Source organism: Montipora foliosa, chromosome 10, assembly GCF_036669935.1.
Source record: "Montipora foliosa isolate CH-2021 chromosome 10, ASM3666993v2, whole genome shotgun sequence".
In the NCBI taxonomy this organism is placed as follows: domain Eukaryota; kingdom Metazoa; phylum Cnidaria; class Anthozoa; order Scleractinia; family Acroporidae; genus Montipora; species Montipora foliosa.
Genome location: NC_090878.1, coordinates 9,022,134 through 9,046,617, shown reverse-complemented (window position 1 = coordinate 9,046,617; position 24,484 = coordinate 9,022,134). Strand labels below are relative to the sequence as shown.

At 38.4% G+C, this 24,484-nt stretch overlaps 1 protein-coding gene across 2 annotated transcripts in view; it reads right to left on the bottom strand.

Moving 5' to 3' along the window:
* Positions 1-24,484, bottom strand: part of LOC137974462 (receptor-type tyrosine-protein phosphatase delta-like) — a 78,660-nt gene that overhangs the window by 28,148 nt on the left and 26,028 nt on the right. For both annotated transcript variants that reach the window (XM_068821471.1, XM_068821472.1), the window contains 12 exons: positions 23,416-23,712; positions 22,734-23,030; positions 20,588-20,884; positions 19,904-20,200; positions 17,712-18,008; positions 17,034-17,330; positions 14,845-15,141; positions 14,166-14,462; positions 11,976-12,272; positions 11,298-11,594; positions 4,682-4,990; positions 3,048-3,335 (listed from right to left, as the gene is read on the bottom strand). In XM_068821471.1, the coding sequence (XP_068677572.1) occupies positions 3,048-3,335; positions 4,682-4,990; positions 11,298-11,594; positions 11,976-12,272; positions 14,166-14,462; positions 14,845-15,141; positions 17,034-17,330; positions 17,712-18,008; positions 19,904-20,200; positions 20,588-20,884; positions 22,734-23,030; positions 23,416-23,712 (3,567 nt within the window). The remainder of the gene's footprint in view (positions 1-3,047; positions 3,336-4,681; positions 4,991-11,297; positions 11,595-11,975; positions 12,273-14,165; positions 14,463-14,844; positions 15,142-17,033; positions 17,331-17,711; positions 18,009-19,903; positions 20,201-20,587; positions 20,885-22,733; positions 23,031-23,415; positions 23,713-24,484) is intronic.

The following is a 24,484-nucleotide window of genomic DNA, read 5'->3' as shown; positions in this document are numbered from 1 at the left end:
AACAGAGTTAACTGAATAGAGTGTAATGTGAAGTGCTAGATTTCAATCCCATATGAACCTTGTGAGAGTTAGCCCTACTGATGGAAATGGGCCCACAAAAGGACAGAGAAAACTCTGACCAGGGTGTGAATGGAGTGTATTTTTACCAGAAGGGGCATGTTGTCCCACTGAACAAGGGTAGTAAAAGATGTTCGGTCAAACCGGGAGGTTTGCCAACAATCTAACATATATGCTTTCTTCCACACTGTTCATTAATAAGTAAGATTAAAACAAGACAAAATTCAAACTCCGTGAAATGTGGTCCGTCTGAAAATGGTGTTAAGCAATGTTATTGTCAATGTCGCCATTTCTCGTCAAGAAAGGAGAAATGTTGACATCGACAATGACATTGTTAAACACCATTTACTGACAGACCACAGAATCCTCAGGGTCAATCTGCGCGGAAACTTTTTTCTGCCTTTATTTCCAGACAACCCCAAGATCTGCGTGGTTCGTACCCTTATAAATCCTCTCAGCTACTTGTGCCCCCTTTTTCTCCAAACAAAGCCATCTCAAGCCAATCGGTCGCACGATGGTTTCTAAGAACCTTGCAGATGGCAGGATTTGAATTTGGATATTCTGGTTATTCAATTCGAGGAGCCTAAACCTCTGGAGCTGCTGCAGGAGGTTGTCTGCGGACCTCATCCTAGAGGCTGGTGATTAGCCCTCTGTGTAGACCTTTGAGCGCTTTTACCACAGAGAGCCATCACGGGCTGCCTTTTAAAGGGCGGTACTTAACAGTTTTTAACAATTGATGAACGGCTAATTCTTTTTTTTTCTTTTGTCAGACTTATGCGTTTGGTTGCGTTACGAGCAATAGAATCACTTTGACTTTAACACGACTGCCCTCGCATGGGTGATGCTGCATAGTTATTGAACAATTGTTTGTTTAGAGTTGTAATCTTCTTTTTTCCATTAAAAGAAGTATATCATAGTTGTCAGCCTGTGTGCGGTTTTATTTCAGCTTAGAGCATGTAGTTATCGAACTTGCATCAAGTGTTATTTGGACTTATAAATATTTAAGTTACGATATTGTGGCTTTTGCTTTTCGCTTGGTAGTTTTTCTTTATAATTCTGCATCAGTATTGCTACTACCAGTCGGAGGGGGATGAAGAAGAAATAAAATTCCCTCGGAGGGTTAGTACTTTCCTGACGGGGAAATGTTGTTCTCCATACGTTAACCCCTCGTAGACTGATTTGCTTTCAGCGAATCAGAAGACGGAGCGTTGCTCCACACGCTCCGCCTACGACCCAAAAGAAAAGCACGCCTGCTGAGAGAAACGCTCTTTGCGAACGACGCTGCCCTGGCCTTCCACACACAAGAAGGACTGCAGAGGCAAATCAAATGCCTGGCTAACCATCAGCCTGAAGAAAACGAAGGGGATGGGTAGGATGCCAGCGAAGCGCCCAGTATCTCCGTCGGGGACTACACCCTGGAAGTGGTCGAGGGCTTCACTTACCTCAGCTCAACAATCTTCAACAACCTGCCCCTTGAGGCAGAGATCAAGAAGCGCATTGGCAAAGCAGCATTAGCCATGTCCAGACTGTCGAGAAGGGTGTGGGAGAACACCAAGTTTACCACACATACCAAGATTGCAGTGTACAACGCCTGTGTGCTGAGTACCCTACTCTGTGGCAGCGAAAGCTGGACAGCTTACCCCCGACAGGAGGGCCGCCTCAACGGTTTCCACCTGCCCTGCGTGCGACATATCCTAGGCATATCTTGACAGGACAGAATCCCCAACAAGGGTGTCCTTGAGCGTGCGAACATCCCAAGCATGTTTGCAATGCTGTCTTAGAGACGCCTTCGCTGGCTCGGCTACGTTCAGCGTATGGAGAATGGACACCCGGCAAGAAATGTCCTCACTTGGAGCAACTGTGACGCAAACTGCCATTCCAGAATTGGACTTTACAGTCACAGTCGACGCTGCTCCGCAGCAAACTGACATTTCCGACGCTGTCCATTGCATTTGCATTCCATTCGAGACAGACGGAGACGATGACGATGACGGGTCTCCTGACCTTTGAAGTGATTGTCTTCTCATCCCCACCCTTGAACTGTCAATCGGTACGGCCTCACTCTTCGGCTCAGTGGATGAACGCATGCGTCTCGATTCTTTTGTACTGTGGTACCCAGGCCGCGGCCTCGCGACATATTGCGCCAGTATTGCCCATATCAGTCAAGATAGCGAAGGAATGAAGAGGGTAGTTTCTAAAGAAACTGTGGTGCTGCGTCGGTGGGGAAGTAGTATACAAAAATTTGGTTTTATCAACGGAGTTGATAATGTAAATTGGCCACCGTACAGAGATTCTAAAAGCTGACGTTTCGAGGGTTAGCCCTTCGTTAGAGCGAATCCAAAGGGCTAACGCTCGAAACGTCAGCTTTTAGAATCTCTGTACGGTGGCCAATTTACATCATCAACTCCGTTGATAAAACCAAATTTTTCTAACATAGCGAAGGTACTGGCTACCAACACCGATCCCATGCCCGGCAATAGGGAATATTATGTTAAACTGGATAGTGTATACTTTGTCCAGAAAATGGAGAACCTAGAAGTACCTCCTACTCATGAGCTAGTACCTTACTATTTCTCAGCTCTGTTCACGAGCATTCTGCGACGCCGTCCTCTCGTGACATGAATGTTCAATCATGTGACAACTATGTCCTTAAGGACTCACCACCACTGAACTAATGAAGGTTAAACAATTCGGTTGAAATATTTTGATTTCATTAATTTTACGTTCTTTGTCATAAATCGAATAAGATCTCAAGACACCAAATCCCTTTTTGGCTATGCTTAAAAGTTACCTAACTTTAATAACCTTAACTACCGAAAGATTATGATTTATGCAATTCTAATCCTTTAATGTGTATCTTCGCGGCATTGAACAGACCGACTGATGTGATATATTTTTCTTAATGTGGCAGGGCCGTTTAATTGCTAGAATATGAATGTTAAGTTTAGAGAAAATCTTTGCTACGCCATTGGCTACTTGTGTTTACTTACTGTCTTGATCTGTGCGGACTGTAATTAAATCACTGGGTGGGCCACGACCTTTGATTGTAGAAGCCAATACTTCAATATTGTAGTCGGTATACTTTACAAGGCCTTGCAACGTTGCTTCAAGTTCCTGTACGTGCTTTTCTTCTTTTGGATCATTTGTCCTCCAATAGATCACAGTGTAACCTATAATCTCACCATGCTGCTTTTCAATTGGAACTTCATCCCACTCTACTAGTATTGTCGTTGAGCTTGTATTGTGTCCTGTTACTTCAGTGGGAGAAGCACCTGGTTCTGAGCGAAGAAAAAAAACAGATATTCTCTATTAAAAATTGTAAATCACCGAACACAAATTAAGATGTGATATTTTTTAATGATGAAATGTCATTCAAAGACGTTTTGCCCTAAATTAGAAAGTGGCACAAAATTGTATCAAAGCACAGACATGGAGGCTAAATTTACATAATGATCATCACATAACTACTTGTAGGCACTGTCTATGCAATGAAAAAAGCGGTCCCTTTTCATTGGGTCATGCTTCTCGGTAATCGATTCCCGTTTTGACAACATATGTAATGCACAGAAAAAGCAAATCTATCTAATGATTGTCGGTACACAATTAAGCAACAGAAAACGTTTTCCGTGTCTGTATAGCCTGATATAAACACGAGAGGGGTTGGGAGAATTCTCGACAGTTATAACTGTCTCGAATTCTCCCAACCCCTCTCGTGTTTATATCAGGCTATCCAAACACAGGAAAAAGTTTTCTATTGCTTTTATAAAATATTTCCCAACGATCATTCAACAAATGAAAGAAAATGATGGTTTTTTCACTTTTTGATTGAAACGGATTTTCTTGACACACGCTCATATTTCCTACCAACCATGGAAACCATATACCAGTGGAAAGCTAATAAAATATACTATTTGAAAGTACCTTTACCTTTCACGTTTTTTCTTTCAGAAAGTGAGCGCAAGCACCCAGACGTGAATCTGACTTTCTCTGCTCCGATGAATTAAAAAATTACCCTTGGGGTAACACGGATATCCAAACAAACTACTCTATATCACTCAGGAGATAATAAGCTAACAACGTTTGTCAGGCTTTTCCCATATTCTAATGGGTTCTAGAGAAAATTCATTGTAAAGTTTGCCAATATAATTTTTTCGTATGCCCAACACGCACTCGGACGCCAAGGGAAAACTATAAAGAATGTTGAAAAAGCATCACGTTTTGTTAGCTTATTATCTTCTGATCATGAGTTGCTTGGATGTCCGTGCATTTGAACGTTTATTAACATATGTTACGTTTCACTCTGTTGCAGTTTTGACTGGCACTTATCATGATCCTGTGATCCTGCGTTGTTTATCTTTTATATAAGGCAAAATGTTAAATTAGAAGAAGAAATGTTACATTAGAAGAAGTCAATCTTGAAAAATAAAGATAACCAAAAGAAACTTTCACCCAAAAGTTGAAAAAATGAAACCAAAGTTTACGCTAAACCTGGATTAGGTGAATCGGCTTTTGAACAACTGGGCCCATAACACTAAGCACGGAATCGTGTGTGCGGGTATTATGACTTTCGAGAAATACAGATTTGATTTTAGTAGTGGATAGACAAAGGGTGAAACTGACTTACCTGATTGGTTTGTTGAGACTATTATACCATTGCTGCTTGGACCTCGTCCCTTTATGGTTGAAGCCAAAACGCTGATGTTATATTTCATATTGATAATCAGATCAGTCAAGTTGGCTTGCATTGTTGGAGCCACAACAATCGTTGTGTTGACAGGTGCATTTACAATTCTTTCACTTGTTGCTTGATAGCTCACGGTGTAGTTTGTTATGATACCATTCTTATGAGAAGGGAGTACTTCGTCCCAATGAACAAGGATAGTAGTAGATGTTGTATCTATTGGCTTTAATCCCACGGGAGGAGCACTGGGAACTGAACAAAGTAATAATTAAACTGGAAGGTTTACCAACAATGTAACATATATGCTTTCTTCTGCACTGTCCATTAATAATTAAGATTAAACAAGCCAAAATTCAAACTACGTGAAATGTGGTCCGTCTGAAAATAGTTTTAAGGACGGTGCCACCTAAAAAGAAGAAAGATTTCCCCGGGGTATAACTACAGAGAAAAGTAGATCTTAGTTTGGGTTATTGGAATGTGAAATGAAAATAGGGGGTAACCATGCATTTTTCGGAGATAATAAGGTTTGATTTTTGAAGAAGCGGACACTTGGAAATTTTTTCTTACACGAAGAAACGCAAGTTTTTTTCACACTTGTTATCGGCACAAACGTTTACTTACAGTAAAAAGCAAGAAGGTCAAAGATCTTTAAAAGGAATAGCAAACTGCAACCAGAAGATTCTAGAAATGTGTTTTTTATCGCAAAAACGTGTCCACAGAGCCATTTTTGAGCCTGACAGCCCTCCTCTGTAGTCACTAAAAGCACCCTTTATCAATTTTTTAACGGCCCCAAAAATTAATCCAGACTTCAATGGGCCTCAAATTTCATTTTACATAATAAAAAATAGGGGTCTCCAACCGATCTCAAAAGTTAAATTGGTTTTTTTCAGCGTTTTGTGGCTTGATTTTTGGAATTTTGTCACCCCCCTCTCCGGTAAATAGACAGTTGCCCCTGTTTTTGTAGTGCACTCTGGGATATTCACAATGCCGACAAGTGTATGGAACGCCAAACGTGACAAAAGTGTTGATAAACAAAAAAGTTGTATCATTGAATATATAGGTTTTACCATTAAATATCATGTGCTGCACTGTGTTATTTATTGCTAAACAATTGCGTATATATAACTTATGGGGAGGTAAATATATTGCTTGAAAAATTGACCATATATATTTTTATCGCTTGAAATTCGCAGCTGAAATATATAGGTTGTAAGTATCGATTTGGTGGCTTTTCCGGAAATCTTCGGAACGAGGCCGACGCGAGCGTTACGAACAACGCAACGCCATGTTGAAACACTCACGCTTTTTCATTGTGGATGCGGCTTATATAAACGATTTCTTCGATAGGATCCTCAGTATTATCTCACAGGTCCGTCGATATTTACACGATACTAACTTCGAAGTAATACATTGTATTCACTGAAGTATAGACTGCTTTGCCGTGACCTCTGTGGCATTACTGTACAGACCATCTCCTTTGACGGTAGAAGCCAAAAAGCTGAATGATGTTAAACTTCACGTTGATAATCAGATCAATCAAATTTGCATGCATTGCTGAAGCTTCGTTGTGTTGACAGTTGCATTTGCAATTCTTTTAGTTATTTCTTGATAAAGCGCGGTGTAACTTGTTACTATGACACCGTTTTTATCAGAAGCGGGCACATCACACTACTGAACAAGGATACTAGTGAATGTTGTAGGAATAATTAACAAAAAGAAAAAAATGTATATTTTTTAAAGAGAAACGAGAAAAGTAATTTGAAATACCATACGTTTATAACTTTGTTTGCAGCGCAATCCGAACTGGTGTACTTACTGTCTTCATCTGTTCTCACAGTGATAGGGGCACTGATAGTTCCGCCTCCTTTTACAGTAGACGCAAAGACTGTGATGTTGTAGTCGGTGAATTCATTGAGATTTTCTAAAGTAATGCTTGTAGTTGTAATAATGTAACTCAGTATAACACCATTTTGATCAGATTCTGGAACTTCTCGCCAGGTGACGAAAATGCTTTTAGAAGGAATGATCCTCGCAGTTATGAACGCAATTTTTAGCAATTGCGTAGAGAAGCCTAAGAAATTCAGGACTTCAACGGGGTTTGAGCTAGTCCTGTTCCGGGACTCCCTCTTACCCCGCCCTGAAAATGGGCCTAGAACCCAGGCGGGAAAAGAGAGAGTCCTGTATTATTTGCAGGCGCATGCTCGGAATGACGCCATTTTCCCCCCCAAAACTGGGGGGAAAGCCATATTTGGAAAAATATTTCTTATTTGGGCATAGTCTATTCCGAGTGCTTTTACACTGGATTTATGGGGATAATGTGAAAGGAAATTATAACGCCAAGTTTCTGGAGGCAACTGATTTCGCCTTTAAGAAATGCCACTTTACCTTTGTGCCTAAGGCGGAACAACTGCAAGCTATTCATGCAGCCGTTACCGGTAATGATGGTTTTGTTAAACCTGCAACAGGATTTGGCAAGTCTGTTTGCTACATGGTTGTTCCTTTAATATTTTTGCGCTTTTCTTCGATCCGAGTCCGATTTTAATTGTAAATCAGTCCTTCTTATCGTGAGTCCCAATCGTGGAAGATCACATGGATGACATACGAAAGTATGGAATTTCGTGCCTGAAACATGTGAAACCCAACTGAACAGCTGCATGATGTTGGCGCAGAAAAATATCAAATTTTGATTTAATTGCTTTCCCGAGACTCCTTGAAACTTACAAATATATTGTAGCTCGTGGATGTGAATCGCTCAACGAAGACTAATAAATCTCCTGCTAGAACTCTTGTTTATTGTTCATTATTTACTGTTCATTACTTCTGTCGATCTAGTTATGTGATAATTGCACTGATCTAGTGAACATATATTTGAGTTGCACCGTAATTATTGAAACTGTGATTGTTTCAGGAGTATAGGCCTACCAATTTTGTTCAAAATCGGGTACAAATTGTTTGGATACCCAATATACAACAGTCAGGTGAAAAATGTTGTAAATACTCTCAGTTTGATCAGGAATAATACACAAACACCGGTGACAAACAAAGTCTTTTTTTTTTGAGTAATTAGAGTAGAGTAATTTACTCAGACTATTAATTTTTCCTTAGAATAATTTTTCAAAGCACTCATCACATTAAATCTTCCTTTCCTTACAAGCCATAGCCGTGGCAAAATGGCTAAGGTTTTATGTAGACCTGCCTGTTGAGACTGCAATGATTTTTATATCGGAAAAACTAAAAGACGATTGCATGACTGAGCATTATTCCTGATAAAAAGTTAAACGAAATTGAATCACAACCTGGACTATTTGTTTCTTTAGATACCAATTTGTGTTGATAACGCACTGATGAAGCAATAATGTTCCTATTAAATTTATACATATATACGCACAGTCAAATATCGATTATTCGGACGTTGTCACGATTTTTTTTTTCCGGTCAAAATTTGTTCGTGAATATTAATTAATAAGGATGAAAAATGCTACTTAAAAGCGTGTGTCACCTTGCTTTTATTGTTGCTACTTAAAAGCACTTTCCTTCTGAAACTCATTGTTAGAGGTAAAGTACTGCAGATAATATGAAATTCTGACTCCGAGCTGTTTTGTCGCTTAGTGAAATCCTATGCTATATTTACTAGTTCAGCCTTTGTATCGATTTATTGCGATCTTCTCTCAGTCGTTACATTTATTCGGCAATAATTTTCCAACATCACTGCGATCGGGGTTTTTTCTCCTCGTTTGGTCACGACGAATCATAATTTAGATGTTCTCTTTCCTCGCACTGCAAATCGAACAGTAATTTTCATATACGATTTTTTGTCCAAGTTTCAAGGTTCCCTTTATTTACATATCCAGCCTGGCATCTAATGCAACATGATTGGCTCATTCCGAGCATGCGCCTGCAAGTAATACAGGACTCTCTCTTTTCCCGCCTGGGTTCCAGGCCCATTTTCAGGGCGGGGTAAGAGGGAGTTCCGGAACAGGACTAGGTTTGAGCCCGTGACCTTCAAACCCCGAACAATTACAATCAGTGGTAATTGTGAAGAAGAGCTCCCCAAAAATCCTGTCGGCCGACTGTCGGTCAACTGTCGGCCGACAGTTGACCAACAGCTTACCGACAGTCTACCGACAGCTAACCAACAGGTTACCGATCGGTTAAGAAAAAAGAAAAATTGTGGTAAAAACGAGCAGTTAACGTGACATTCCGTAATGGTGATGTATGACTCGACAGACTTCACCTACTTACCGATCAACTGTTATCAGTTGTTATCAGATGCATATAGGATATATCACTTGCGTAATTTACAACACACCAGACAATCTAAGAATCGCATTGGAAGATAATTTAATCGAAAACTCTGCTAAAAACTCTGAAAACCATAAGCTACGTATCAATACGTAGTTAGAAGAGGAGACAAACACTTTCCTTCAAATCGCCCTACAATGCAACGCGGCCTCTTATGTTATGTCATGTATGTATGAATGATGTTTACAATGTGGGCAAGTATCGCTAGCCAACGCTAAAACAGTGGACAAAAGCCATATTAGTAGTATAAGTGCTGCTCAAGGTATCGTTATGAACTGCCTTTAGCTCTTTTCGCGTAGTTTAGAAGCAATAGACAAGTAAATGCTTACGATCATTTTAGTTTGTCCCGCCGACAGGTTACCGACACGTTACCGACAGGTTGCCAACAGTTGGGCAACAGTCGGCCGACTGTCGGCCGACAGTTGACCGACAGTCGGCCGACAGGTTTTTTGGGGAGCTCTTCTTCACAATTACCACAATCAGTTGTTAATAAAGAACTTGAAAAGGTCTTAAAATTTTGTGCAACAAATATGCTATCCATTAATTTTAAGAAGACAAATTACATGTTAATTACTTCAGCTAAGGAGAAAACAAATATCAGAATAACAGTTTGTAGTATAGAACAAAAGTCCCATATTAAATACTTGGGCGTCTTTATTCATGAGCACCTAAAATGGGATGCTCAGCTCCAGCACATTAAATAACAACAAAATAACCGAAACATATTGGAATTTTATTTAAGCTTAGGCACTACATGCCTATGAGTACACACAAACAACTGAATTATACTATCATATATCCGTATTTAACATATGGAATAATTACCGCATACCTAAGTTATATAAAATCAAAATAAGTCAAAATAATTGTATTCGCAAACAATTAAAAAGAGAAAGTCCCACACCGTATTTTAGACCATTCGGAATTTTAAAGTTAGAAAATATTTTTAAATTAAAAATTGGCGCATAAAATGCAATATCAAAAAAGATATACCTCCTGCTCTCTATGATTTAGTTCAACCTGCTTCGGCTGTTCATAATTATAACACCAGGTATGCCACTAATCAAAACCTGTACATGCCATATTTTCGAACTAATTATGGCCTAGCAAGGTTTAGCGTAGTGGCATCACAGACTTGGGAAGCAATAGCTATGAAAATTACGTGTCTCCGGACCACTTGACGGTTTTAAAAAAGAATACAAACTCTCTCTACTTGACAGTTAGACGTGTGCTTAACTTAGCCATGTTTTTGCGGGTGACCAATTGTTGACTTCATTGTCAGTTAATTTCTTGTTTAGATTCAGTTCAGGAATTTTAAAAGAGATCAGCAAAAGTCTCTCGGCCCTCGGTGAAAGACACGACATTGTTTTCCGGAATTTAGTTTCCTTTTTGCTCCCAAAGGATTTTTTGGGATTTGTGACCTTTTTACATAAGTTTTAACGATAACGATAACTTTGGCAATTTTAAGTTCTTCATGAAATAATGAAACATACTGTAACACTGAATACTGTGTGTTCTTAGACAATCTGACCCCAATTGCATATTGCCGCATATGTGGTGACATGTATTTTGTGCAACTTTTAAAGGACGACTTTGTCGATTATATCATGTTTGAGAGCGAGCAAGCAATTTCTCGTTGTTTTGTTATGGGAGCGAAATCAGGCATACAGCTATCACTATGTTGAGTCTTTTTTAATGTTTATAGCCTTATAATTGGTAGTTTGACATCTGTCACGTGTTCTATATCTTGGGTCACACTCCGTTTAGTATACTGCCTTGGCATGCTTGACCACTATTTTCCACACACAAAGGTTTTGCTTTTTGTCCTTAATTTTGAGTTAGAGTTTTTGTTTTCAATACAATTGCATTGTTCAGGCTTTTTGAAAGGGCAAACTTCTAAATCTCGGATCGGGTATTAAATAATGGTTAGTGATAATCGTCTTTCAAGTAAGAACTGGACGATGGGTTTTAACCTGACACTGTCGCTTTCGTATCATTCCTATCAGCAAGACAAAACTCTTACTTTCTTTACTATATCTGCTTAGTAGCTTCGTTAAAGAAAAAACTAATACAAAAATAAAGAAATAAAAAAACACGAAAAAGAGAAAAAAAAGCACACAGAAAAAAAAAACAACAACAAAAATGGAAGGCAAATTACTGCAAACAGCACAACAAGTTGTTATAAGTCAGACACCCGAAACACAATGTTTGTGATGATTGTAATAAAATCAGAAATAACCAATCAGTATACACTTACCGTCTTGATCTGTAATGATTATGAGTGGTTGACTAGCAGGTCCACCTCCTTTGGTAGTAGACGCAAATACTGTAATGCTGTAGTTGGTGTATTCATTCAGACCTGTCAATGTAGCTAGAGTGGTTGGTGCAGTGACATGATGATTTTGCTCAGACCCATCGGGTGATGCCTTGTAGGTAACAGTGTAACTCACTATAACACCATTTTGATCATCTGCTTCAACTTGGTCCCATTGAAGAACAATACTAGTAGAGGTTGTGTTAAATTTGCGAAAGTTACCAGGAGGGGCATTTGGCTCTGTAATGAAAGAACAAATACAGTAAGCACTTAAGGTCGGAAGAGGAATAAATGAACCGCTTGTGTATAAAAACGTCATCAAGCTTTAAAAAAGGGGGCCAAGCAAGTAAATGTGACATGAAAAATTAGCTTGCACTTTCCAGGAACGAACGTCCACTGAAGAGAAATTTCTACCTTTCATGCAACGCTTTCCTTGAAAAAAAAAAAAAAAAAACCAGCGCAAACTAATTTCTGAGATGACTTAAAAAGGAACAGTACGTCAGTCCACTCTTTTGAAGCCCGCGATCAAAAATCAAGAAGCAACATCACAATACAGTGATGCAGGAGAATTATGGCCTTTGATTGAGAGCAGAAGAAACATAAAATGCTGGCTAAACTTACTGTCCTCATCTGTGATCACAACGATAGGTACACTTTTAGTTCCACCTCCTTTGATAGTAGATGCAAACACTGTTATGCTGTAGTTAGTGTATTCATTCAGACCTGTCAGAGTAGCAGTTGTATTTGGAGCAGTCACGTTCTCCATTTGTTCAGACCCATTAGGCAATGCCCTGTATGTAACGGTGTAACTCAGAATAACACCATTTTGATGATCTGTTGGAACCTCTCCCCAGCTGACGAGAATGCTTGTAGAACTTAAGTTGTGTCCTTGGACAGAAGTCGGAGGAGCACTTGGGACTGAAAGGAATTGATTTTTGAAATTTGGTTTTCAGAGTATATATAGTAATATGAAATGTGATTAGTAACAACGGTTACATTGTTTTTGAGGAGAGGGGAATACCAGAGTACCCAGAGAAAAACCTCTTGGAGCAGAATAGAGAACCAACAAACTTAACCCACATATGATGTCAAGTCTGGGAATTGAAGCCGGGCCACGTAATGTACATTGGTGGAAAGCGAGGGCTCTCACGTCTTCGCAATCCATAATTTCGGGATGGGATAAGATAATTGAAGATATGATAAAATTAGCAGTAGATATTTAGGTCTTTTACCTCTTTGCTCTTCTTTCTTACTTTATTGACCTACAGTACTTGTCCTTTTTGAAAAGAAATGCCTCCTATATCTTAACTTGAGGAATTGACAACTGGCGTGCCATTGGTGTAGTTAAAATAAGGTTTGTGGAGACGAAGAGGTGCAGTCGGACCCTTGTTAAATCATTTTTAAGTGCAATAGAATCGAACGCTTGTTTTTGTAACCTCGCTTAATGACATGGACTTATAGCTAATCATTCGAAGCATATGAAGGTGATTTTTCAGGTGTTGTTTATCATCGCAGTGAACGAAATATTCGAAAGACAGTAAAAGCAAATGTATTAGTAAGGTGAAGAACAAATATGATGGTATTTGAGTACAGGTAGTGACAAATAAGACAGAATTTAACTTTTCTACGGCACGAATACGCTTCATGGTGGAAGAAAGGATTATTGAAGATCACCTGAAGGTTGTTAAAGTCGGGCGTGTTATGCTAATTAATTTCCGGTAGCTTTAAAAAAAAATATCATATGCTCTATGTTTTTGCGGGTGACCAATTGTTGACTTCATTGTCAGTTAATTTCTTATTTAGATTCAGTTTAGGAATTTTAAAAGAGATCAGCAAAAGTCTCTCGGCCCTCGGTGAAAGACACGACGTTGTTTTCCGGAATTTAGTTCGTTTTGCTCCCAAAAGATTTTTTGGGATTTGTGACCTTTTTACATAAGTTTTAACGATAACGATAACTTTGGCGATTATAAATTCTTTAGAAAATAATGAAACATACTGTATCACTAAATACTGTGGAATCTCTAATAAGACGAACTGCTATCAGAACATCAAATAAATTGGGACCATTCTTAGACAATCTGACCCCAACTGCATATTGCCGCATATGTGGTGACATGTATTTTGTGCAACTTTTAAAGGACGACTTTGTCGATTATATTATGTTTGAGAGCGAGCAAGCAATTTCTCGTTGTTTTGTTATGGGAGCGAAATCAGGCATACAGCTATCACTATGTTGGGTCTTTTTTAATGTTTATAGCCTTATAATTGGTAGTTTGACATCTGTCACGTGATCTATATCTTGGGTCACACTCCGTTTAGTATACTGCCTTGGCATGCTTGACCACTATTTTCCACACACAAAGGTTTTGCTTTTTGTCCTTAATTTTGAGTTAGAGTTTTTGTTTTCAATACAATTGCATTGTTCAGGCTTTTTGAAAGGGCAAACTTCTAAATCTCGGATCGGGTATTAAATAATGGTTAGTGATAATCGTCTTTCAAGTAAGAACTGGGCGATGGGTTTTAAGCTGACAGTGTCGCTTTCGTATAATTCCTATCAGCAAGACAAAACTCTTACTTTCTTTACTATATCTTCTTAGTAGCTTCGTTAAAGAAAAAACTAATACAAAAGTAAAGAAATGACGGGAAAAAACACGAAAAAGAGAAAAAAGCACACAGAAAACAAAACAACAACAAAAATGGAAGGCAAATTACTGCAAACAGCACAACAAGTTGTTATAGATCAGACACCCGAAACACAATGTTTGTGATGATTGTAATAAAATCAGAAATAACCAATCAGTATACACTTACCGTCTTGATCTGTAATGATTATGAGTGGTTGACTAGCAGGTCCACCTCCTTTGATAGTAGAAGCAAATACTGTAATGCTGTAGTTGGTGTATTCATTCAGACCTGTCAATGTAGCTAGAGTGGTTGGTGCAGTGACATGATGATTTTGCTCAGACCCATCGGGTGATGCCTTGTAGGTAACAGTGTAACTCACTATAACACCATTTTGATCATCTGCTTCAACTTGGTCCCATTGAAGAACAATACTAGTAGAGGTTGTGTTAAATTTGCGAAAGTTACCAGGAGGGGCATTTGGCTCTGTAATGAAAGAACAAATACAGTAAGCACTTAAGGTCGGAAGAGGAATAAATGAACCGCTTGTGTATAAAAACGTCATGAAGCTTTAAAAAAGGGGGCGAAGCAAGTAAATGTGACATGAAAAATTAGCTTGCACTTTCCAGGAACGAACGTCCACTGAAGAGAAATTTCTACCTTTCATGCAACGCTTTCCTTGAAAAAAAAAAAAAAAAAAACCAGCGCAAACTAATTTCTGAGATGACTTAAAAAGGAACAGTACGTCAGTCCACTCTTTTGAAGCCCGCGATCAAAAATCAAGAAGCAACATCACAATACAGTGATGCAGGAGAATTATGGCCTTTGATTGAGAGCAGAAGAAACATAAAATGCTGGCTAAACTTACTGTCCTCATCTGTGATGACAACGATAGGTACACTTTTAGTTCCACCTCCTTTGATAGTAGATGCAAACACTGTTATGCTGTAGTTAGTGTATTCATTCAGACCTGTCAGAGTAGCAGTTGTATTTGGAGCATTCACGTTCTCCATTTGTTCAGACCCATTAGGCAATGCCCTGTATGTAACGGTGTAACTCAGAATAACACCATTTTGATGATCTGTTGGAACCTCTCCCCAGCGGACGAAAATGCTTGTAGAACTTAAGTTGTGTCCTTGGACAGAAGTCGGAGGAGCACTTGGGACTGAAAGGAATTGATTTTTGAAATTTGGTTTTCAGAGTATATATAGTAATATGAAATGTGATTAGTAACAACGGTTACATTGTTTTTGAGGAGAGGGGAATACCAGAGTACCCAGAGAAAAACCTCTTGGAGCAGAATAGAGAACCAACAAACTTAACCCACATATGATGTCAAGTCTGGGAATTGAAGCCGGGCCACGTCATGTACATTGGTGGAAAGCGAGGGCTCTCACGTCTTCGCAATCCATAATTTCGGGATGGGATAAGATAATTGAAGATATGATAAAATTAGCAGTAGATATTTAGGTCTTTTACCTCTTTGCTCTTCTTTCTTACTTTATTGACCTACAGTACTTGTCCTTTTTGAAAAGAAATGCCTCCTATATCTTAACTTGAGGAATTGACAACTGGCGTGCCATTGGTGTAGTTAAAATAAGGTTTGTGGAGACGAAGAGGTGCAGTCGGACCCTTGTTAAATCATTTTTAAGTGCAATAGAATCGAACGCTTGTTTTTGTAACCTCGCTTAATGACATGGACTTATAGCTAATCATTCGAAGCATATGAAGGTGATTTTTCAGGTGTTGTTTATCATCGCAGTGAACGAAATATTCGAAAGACAGTAAAAGCAAATGTATCAGTAAGGTGAAGAACAAATATGATGGTATTTGAGTACAGGTAGTGACAAATAAGACAGAATTTAACTTTTCTACGGCACGAATACGCTTCATGGTGGAAGAAAGGATTATTGAAGATCACCTGAAGGTTGTTAAAGTCGGGCGTGTTATGCTAATTAATTTCCGGTAGCTTTAAAAAAAAATATCATATGCTCTATGTTTTTTGCGGGTGACCAATTGTTGACTTCATTGTCAGTTAATTTCTTATTTAGATTCAGTTTAGGAATTTTAAAAGAGATCAGCAAAAGTCTCTCGGCCCTCGGTGAAAGACACGACGTTGTTTTCCGGAATTTAGTTCGTTTTGCTCCCAAAAGATTTTTTGGGATTTGTGACCTTTTTACATAAGTTTTAACGATAACGATAACTTTGGCGATTATAAATTCTTTAGAAAATAATGAAACATACTGTATCACTAAATACTGTGGAATCTCTAATAAGACGAACTGCTATCAGAACATCAAATAAATTGGGACCATTCTTAGACAATCTGACCCCAACTGCATATTGCCGCATATGTGGTGACATGTATTTTGTGCAACTTTTAAAGGACGACTTTGTCGATTATATTATGTTTGAGAGCGAGCAAGCAATTTCTCGTTGTTTTGTTATGGGAGCGAAATCAGGCATACAGCTATCACTATGTTGGGTCTTTTTTAATGTTTATAGCCTTATAATTGGTAGTTTGACATCTGTCACGTGATCTATATCTTGGGTCACACTCCGTTTAGTATACTGCCTTGGCATGCTTGACCACTATTTTCCACACACAAAGGTTTTGCTTTTTGTCCTTAATTTTGAGTTAGAATTTTTGTTTTCAATACAATTCCATTGTTCAGGCGTTTTGAAAGGGCAAACTTCTAAATCTCGGATCGGGTATTAAATAATGGTTAGTGATAATCGTCTTTCAAGTAAGAACTGGGCGATGGGTTTTAAGCTGACAGTGTCGCTTTCGTATGATTCCTATCAGCAAGACAAAACTCTTACTTTCTTTACTATATCTTCTTAGTAGCTTCGTTAAAGAAAAAAATAATACAAAAATAAAGAAATAAAAAAACACGAAAAAGAGAAAAAAAAGCACACAGAAAAAAAAAACAACAACAAAAATGGAAGGCAAATTACTGCAAACAGCACAACAAGTTGTTATAGATGAGACACCCGAAACACAATGTTTGTGATGATTGTAATAAAATCAGAAATAACCAATCAGTATACACTTACCGTCTTGATCTGTAATGATTATGAGTGGTTGACTAGCAGGTCCACCTCCTTTGATAGTAGACGCAAATACTGTAATGCTGTAGTTGGTGTATTCATTCAGACCTGTCAATGTAGCTAGAGTGGTTGGTGCAGTGACATGATGATTTTGCTCAGACCCATCGGGTGATGCCTTGTAGGTAACAGTGTAACTCACTATAACACCATTTTGATCATCTGCTTCAACTTGGTCCCATTGAAGAACAATACTAGTAGAGGTTGTGTTAAATTTGCGAAAGTTACCAGGAGGGGCATTTGGCTCTGTAATGAAAGAACAAATACAGTAAGCACTTAAGGTCGGAAGAGGAATAAATGAACCGCTTGTGTATAAAAACGTCATGAAGCTTTAAAAAAGGGGGCGAAGCAAGTAAATGTGACATGAAAAATTAGCTTGCACTTTCCAGGAACGAACGTCCACTGAAGAGAAATTTCTACCTTTCATGCAACGCTTTCCTTGAAAAAAAAAAAAAAAAAACCAGCGCAAACTAATTTCTGAGATGACTTAAAAAGGAACAGTACGTCAGTCCACTCTTTTGAAGCCCGCGATCAAAAATCAAGAAGCAACATCACAATACAGTGATGCAGGAGAATTATGGCCTTTGATTGAGAGCAGAAGAAACATAAAATGCTGGCTAAACTTACTGTCCTCATCTGTGATGACAACGATAGGTACACTTTTAGTTCCACCTCCTTTGATAGTAGATGCAAACACTGTTATGCTGTAGTTAGTGTATTCATTCAGACCTGTCAGAGTAGCAGTTGTATTTGGGGCAGTCACGTTCTCCATTTGTTCAGACCCATTAGGCAATGCCCTGTATGTAACGGTGTAACTCAGAATAACACCATTTTGATGATCTGTTGGAACCTCTCCCCAGCTGACGAGAATGCTTGTAGAACTTAAGTTGTGTCCTTGGACAGAAGTCGGAGTAGCACTTGGGACTGAAAGGAATTGATTTTTGAAATTTGGTTTTCAGAGTATATATAGTAATATGAAATGTGATTAGTAACAACGGTTACATTGTTTTTGAGGAGAGGGGAATACCAGAGTACCCAGAGAAAAACCTCTTGGAGCAGAATAGAGAACCAACAAACTTAACCCACATATGATGTCAATTCTGGGAATTGAAGCCGGGCCACGTAATGTACATTGGTGGAAAGCGAAGGCTCTCACCTCTTCGCAATCCATAATTTCGGGATGGGATAAGATAATTGAAGATATGATAAAATTAGCAGTAGATATTTAGGTCTTTTACCTCTTTGCTCTTCTTTCTTACTTTATTGACCTACAGTACTTGTCCTTTTTGAAAAGAAATGCCTCCTATATCTTAACTTGAGGAATTGACAACTGGCGTGCCATTGGTGTAGTTAAAATAAGGTTTGTGGAGACGAAGAGGTGCAGTCGGACCCTTGTTAAATCATTTTTAAGTGCAATAGAATCGAACGCTTGTTTTTGTAACCTCGCTTAATAACATGGACTTATAGCTAATCATTCGAAGCATATGAAGGTGATTTTTCAGGTGTTATTTATCATCGCAGTGAACGAAATATTCGAAAGACAGTAAAAGCAAATGTATTAGTAAGGTGAAGAAGAAATATGATGGTATTTGAGTACAGGTAGTGACAAATAAGACAGAATTTAACTTTTCTACGGCACGAATACGCTTCATGGTGGAAGAAAGGATTATTGAAGATCACCTGAAGGTTGTTAAAGTCGGGCGTGTTATGCTAATTAATTTCCGGTAGCTTTAAAAAAAAATATCATATGCTCTATGTTTTTTGCGGGTGACCAATTGTTGACTTCATTGTCAGTTAATTTCTTATTTAGATTCAGTTTAGGAATTTTAAAAGAGATCAGCAAAAGTCTCTCGGCCCTCGGTGAAAGACACGACGTTGTTTTCCGGAATTTAGTTCGTTTTGCTCCCAAAAGATTTTTTGGGATTTGTGACCTTTTTACATAAGTTTTAACGATAACGATAACTTTGGCGATTATAAATTCTTTAGAAAATAATGAAACATACTGTATCACTAAATACTGTGGAATCTCTAATAAGACGAACTGCTATCAGAACATCAAATAAATTGGGACCATTCTTAGACAATCTGACCCCAACTGCATATTGCCGCATATGTGGTGACATGTATTTTGTGCAACTTTTAAAGGACGACTTTGTCGATTATATTATGTTTGAGAGCGAGCAAGCAATTTCTCGTTGTTTTGTTAAGGGAGCGAAATCAGGCATACAGCTATCACTATGTTGGGTCTTTTTTAATGTTTATAGCCTTATAATTGGTAGTTTGACATCTGTCACGTGATCTATATCTTGGGTCACACTCCGTTTAGTATACTGCCTTGGCATGCTTGACCACTATTTTCCACACACAAAGGTTTTGCTTTTTGTCCTTAATTTTGAGTTAGAATTTTTGTTTTCAATACAATTGCATTGTTCAGGCTTTTTGAAAGGGCAAACTTCTAAATCTCGGATCGGGTATTAAATAATGGTTAGTGATAATCGTCTTTCAAGTAAGAACTGGGCGATGGGTTTTAAGCTGACAGTGTCGCTTTCGTATAATTCCTATCAGCAAGACAAAACTCTTACTTTCTTTACTATATCTTCTTAGTAGCTTCGTTAAAGAAAAAACTAATACAAAAGTAAAGAAATGACGGGAAAAAACACGAAAAAGAGAAAAAAAGCACACAGAAAACAAAACAACAACAAAAATGGAAGGCAAATTACTGCAAACAGCACAACAAGTTGTTATAGATCAGACACCCGAAGAACAATGTTTGTGATGATTGTAATAAAATCAGAAATAACCAATCAGTATACACTTACCGTCTTGATCTGTAATGATTATGAGTGGTTGACTAACAGGTCCACCTCCTTTGATAGTAGACGCAAATACTGTAATGCTGTAGTTGGTGTATTCATTCAGACCCGTCAATGTAGCTAGAGTGGTTGGTGCAGTGACAAGATGAGTTTGCTCAGACCCATCGGGTAATGCCTTGTAGGTAACAGTGTAACTCACTATAACACCATTTTGATCATCTGCTTCAAGTTGGTCCCATTGAAGAACAATACTAGTAGAGGTTGTGTTAAATTTGCGAAAGTTACCAGGAGGGGCATTTGGCTCTGTAATGAAAGAACAAATACAGTAAGCACTTAAGGTCGGAAGAGGAATAAATGAACCGCTTTTGTATAAAAACGTCATCAAGCTTTAAAAAAGGGGGCCAAGCAAGTAAATGTGACATGAAAAATTAGCTTGCACTTTCCAGGAACGAACGTCCACTGAAGAGAAATTTCCACCTTTCATGCAACGCTTTCCTTAAAAAAAAAAAAAAAAAAAAAAAAACCAGCGCAAACTAATTTCTGAGATGACTTAAAAAGGAACAGTACATCAGTCCACTCTTTTGAAGCCCGCGATCAAAAATCAAGAAGCAACATCACAATACAGTGATGCAGGAGAATTATGGCCTTTGATTGAGAGCAGAAGAAACATAAAATGCTGGCTAAACTTACTGTCCTCATCTGTGATGACAACGATAGGTACACTTTTAGTTCCACCTCCTTTGATAGTAGATGCAAACACTGTTATGCTGTAGTTAGTGTATTCATTCAGACCTGTCAGAGTAGCAGTTGTATTTGGAGCAGTCACGTTCTCCATTTGTTCAGTCCCATTAGGCAATGCCCTGTATGTAACGGTGTAACTCAGAATAACACCATTTTGATGATCTGTTGGAACCTCTCCCCAGCTGACGAAAATGCTTGTAGAACTTAAGTTGTGTCCTTGGACAGAAGTCGGAGGAGCACTTGGGACTGAAAGGAATTGATTTTTGAAATTTGGTTTTCAGAGTATATATAGTAATATGAAATGTGATTAGTAACAACGGTTACATTGTTTTTGAGGAGAGGGGAATACCAGAGTACCCAGAGAAAAACCTCTTGGAGCAGAATAGAGAACCAACAAACTTAACCCACATATGATGTCAAGTCTGGGAATTGAAGCCGGGCCACGTAATGTACATTGGTGGAAAGCGAGGGCTCTCACCTCTTCGCAATCCATAATTTCGGGATGGGATAAGATAATTGAAGATATGATAAAATTAGCAGTAGATATTTAGGTCTTTTACCTCTTTGCTCTTCTTTCTTACTTTGTTGAGCTACTGACAGTACTTGTCCTTTTTGAAAAGAAATGCCTCCTATATCTTAACTTGAGGAATTGACAACTGGCGTGCCATTGGTGTAGTTAAAATAAGGTTTGTGGAGACGAAGAGGTGCATTCGGACCCTGGCTTAATGACATGGACTTATAGCTAATCATTCGAAGCATATGAAGGTCATTGTTCAGGTGTTGTTTATCATCGCAGTGAACGAAATATTCGAAAGACAGTAAAGGCAAATATATTAGTAAGGTGAAGAACAAATATGATGGTATTTGAGTACAGGTAGTGACAAATCAGACAGAATTTAACTTTTCTACGGCACGGATACGCTTCATGGTGGAAGAAAGGATTATTGAAGATCACCTTAAGGTTGTTAAAGTCGGGCGTGTTATGCTAATTAATTTCCGGTAGCTTTAAAAAAAATTATCATATACTCTATGTTTTTGAGGGTGACCAATTGTTGACTTCACTGTCAGTTAATTTCTTGTTTAGATTCAGTTCAGGAATTTTAAAAGAGATCAGCAAAAGTCTCTCGGCCCTCGGTGAAAGACACGACATTGTTTTTCGGAATTTAGTTTCCTTTTGCTCCCAAAGGATTTTTTGGGATTTGTGACCTTTTTACATAAGTTTTAACGATAACGATAACTTTGGCGATTATAAATTCTTCAGGAAATAATGAAACATATTGTATCACTGAATACTGTGGAATCTGTGATAAGACGAACTGCTATCAGAACATCAAATAAATTGGGACCATTCTTAGACAATCTGACCCCAACTGCATATTGCCGCATATGTGGTGACATGTATTTTGTGCAACTTTTAAAGGACGACTTTGTCGATTATATTATGTTTGAGAGCGAGCAAGCAATTTCTCGTTGTTTTTTTATGGGAGCGAAATCAGGCATACAGCTAGCACTATGTTGAGTCTTTTTTAATGTTTATAGCCTTATAATTGGTAGTTTGACATCTGTCACGTGATCTATATCTTGGGTCACACTCCGTTTAGTATTCTGCCTTGGCATGCTTGACCACTATTTTCCACACACAAAGGTTTTGCTTTTTGTCCTTAATTTTGAGTTAGAATTTTTGTTTTCAATACAATTGCATTGTTCAGGCTTTTTGAAAGGGCAAACTTCTAAATCTCGGATCGGGTATTAAATAATGGTTAGTGATAATCGTCTTTCAAGTAAGAACTGGGCGATGGGTTTTAACCTGACAGTGTCGCTTTCGTATCATTCCTATCAGCAAGACAAAACTCTTACTTTCTTTACTATATCTGCGTAGTAGCTTCGTTAAAGAAAAAACTAATACAAAAGTAAAGAAATGACGGGAAAAAAACACGAAAAAGAGGAAAAAAGCACACAGAAAACAAAACAACAACAAAAATGGAAGGCAAATTACTGCAAACAGCACAACCAATTGTTATAGATCAGACACCCGAAGAACAATGTTTGTGATGATTGTAATAAAATCAGAAATAACCAATCAGTATACACTTACCGTCTTGATCTGTAATGATTATGAGTGGTTGACTAACAGGTCCACCTCCTTTGATAGTAGACGCAAATACTGTAATGCTGTAGTTGGTGTATTCATTCAGACCCGTCAATGTAGCTAGAGTGGTTGGTGCAGTGACAAGATGAGTTTGCTCAGACCCATCGGGTAATGCCTTGTAGGTAACAGTGTAACTCACTATAACACCATTTTGATCATCTGCTTCAAGTTGGTCCCATTGAAGAACAATACTAGTAGAGGTTGTGTTAAATTTGCGAAAGTTACCAGGAGGGGCATTTGGCTCTGTAATGAAAGAACAAATACAGTAAGCACTTAAGGTCGGAAGAGGAATAAATGAACCGCTTTTGTATAAAAACGTCATCAAGCTTTAAAAAAGGGGGCCAAGCAAGTAAATGTGACATGAAAAATTAGCTTGCACTTTCCAGGAACGAACGTCCACTGAAGAGAAGATTTCCACGTTTCATGCAACGCTTTCCTTGAAAAAAAAAAAAAAAAAAAAACCAGCGCAAACTAATTTCTGAGATGACCGAAAAAGGAACAGTACGTTAGTCCACTCTTTTGAAGCCCTCGATCAAAAATTAAGAAGCAACATCACAACACAGTGATGCAGGAGAATTATGGCCTTTGATTGAGAGCAGAAGAAACATAAAATGCTGGCTAAACTTACTGTCCTCATCTGTGATGACAACGATAGGTACACTTTTAGTTCCACCTCCTTTGATAGTAGATGCAAACACTGTTATGCTGTAGTTAGTGTATTCATTCAGACCTGTCAGAGTAGCAGTTGTATTTGGAGCAGTCACGTTCTCCATTTGTTCAGACCCATTAGGCAATGCCCTGTATGTAACGGTGTAACTCAGAATAACACCATTTTGATGATCTGTTGGAACCTCTCCCCAGCTGACGAAAATGCTTGTAGAACTTAAGTTGTGTCCTTGGACAGAAGTCGGAGGAGCACTTGGGACTGAAAGGAATTGATTTTTGAAATTTGGTTTTCAGAGTATATATAGTAATATGAAATGTGATTAGTAACAACGGTTACATTGTTTTTGAGGAGAGGGGAATACCAGAGTACCCAGAGAAAAACCTCTTGGAGCAGAATAGAGAACCAACAAACTTAACCCACATATGATGTCAAGTCTGGGAATTGAAGCCGGGCCACGTAATGTACATTGCTGGAAAGCGAGGGCTCTCACCTCTTCGCAATCCATAATTTCGGGATGGGATAAGATAATTGAAGATATGATAAAATTAGCAGTATAGATATTTAGGTCTTTCACTTCTTTGCTCTTCTTTCTTACTTTGTTGAGCTACTGACAGTACTTGTCCTTTTTGAAAAGAAATGCCTCCTATATCTTAACTTGAGGAATTGACAACTGGCGTGCCATTGGTGTCTAATTGGAGTAGTTAAAATAAGGTTTGTGGAGACGAAGAGGTGCAGTCGGACCCTTGTTAAATCATTTTTAAGTGCAATAGAATCGAACGCTTGTTTTTGTAACCTCGCTTAATGACATGGACTTATAGCTAATCATTCGAAGCATATGAAGGTGATTTTTCAGGTGTTGTTTATCATCGCAGTGAACGAAATATTCGAAAGACAGTAAAGGCAAATATATTAGTAAGGTGAAGAACAAATATGATGGTATTTGAGTACAGGTAGTGACAAATCACACAGAATTTAACTTTTCTACGGCACGAATACACTTCTTGGTGGAAGAAAGGATTATTGAAGATCA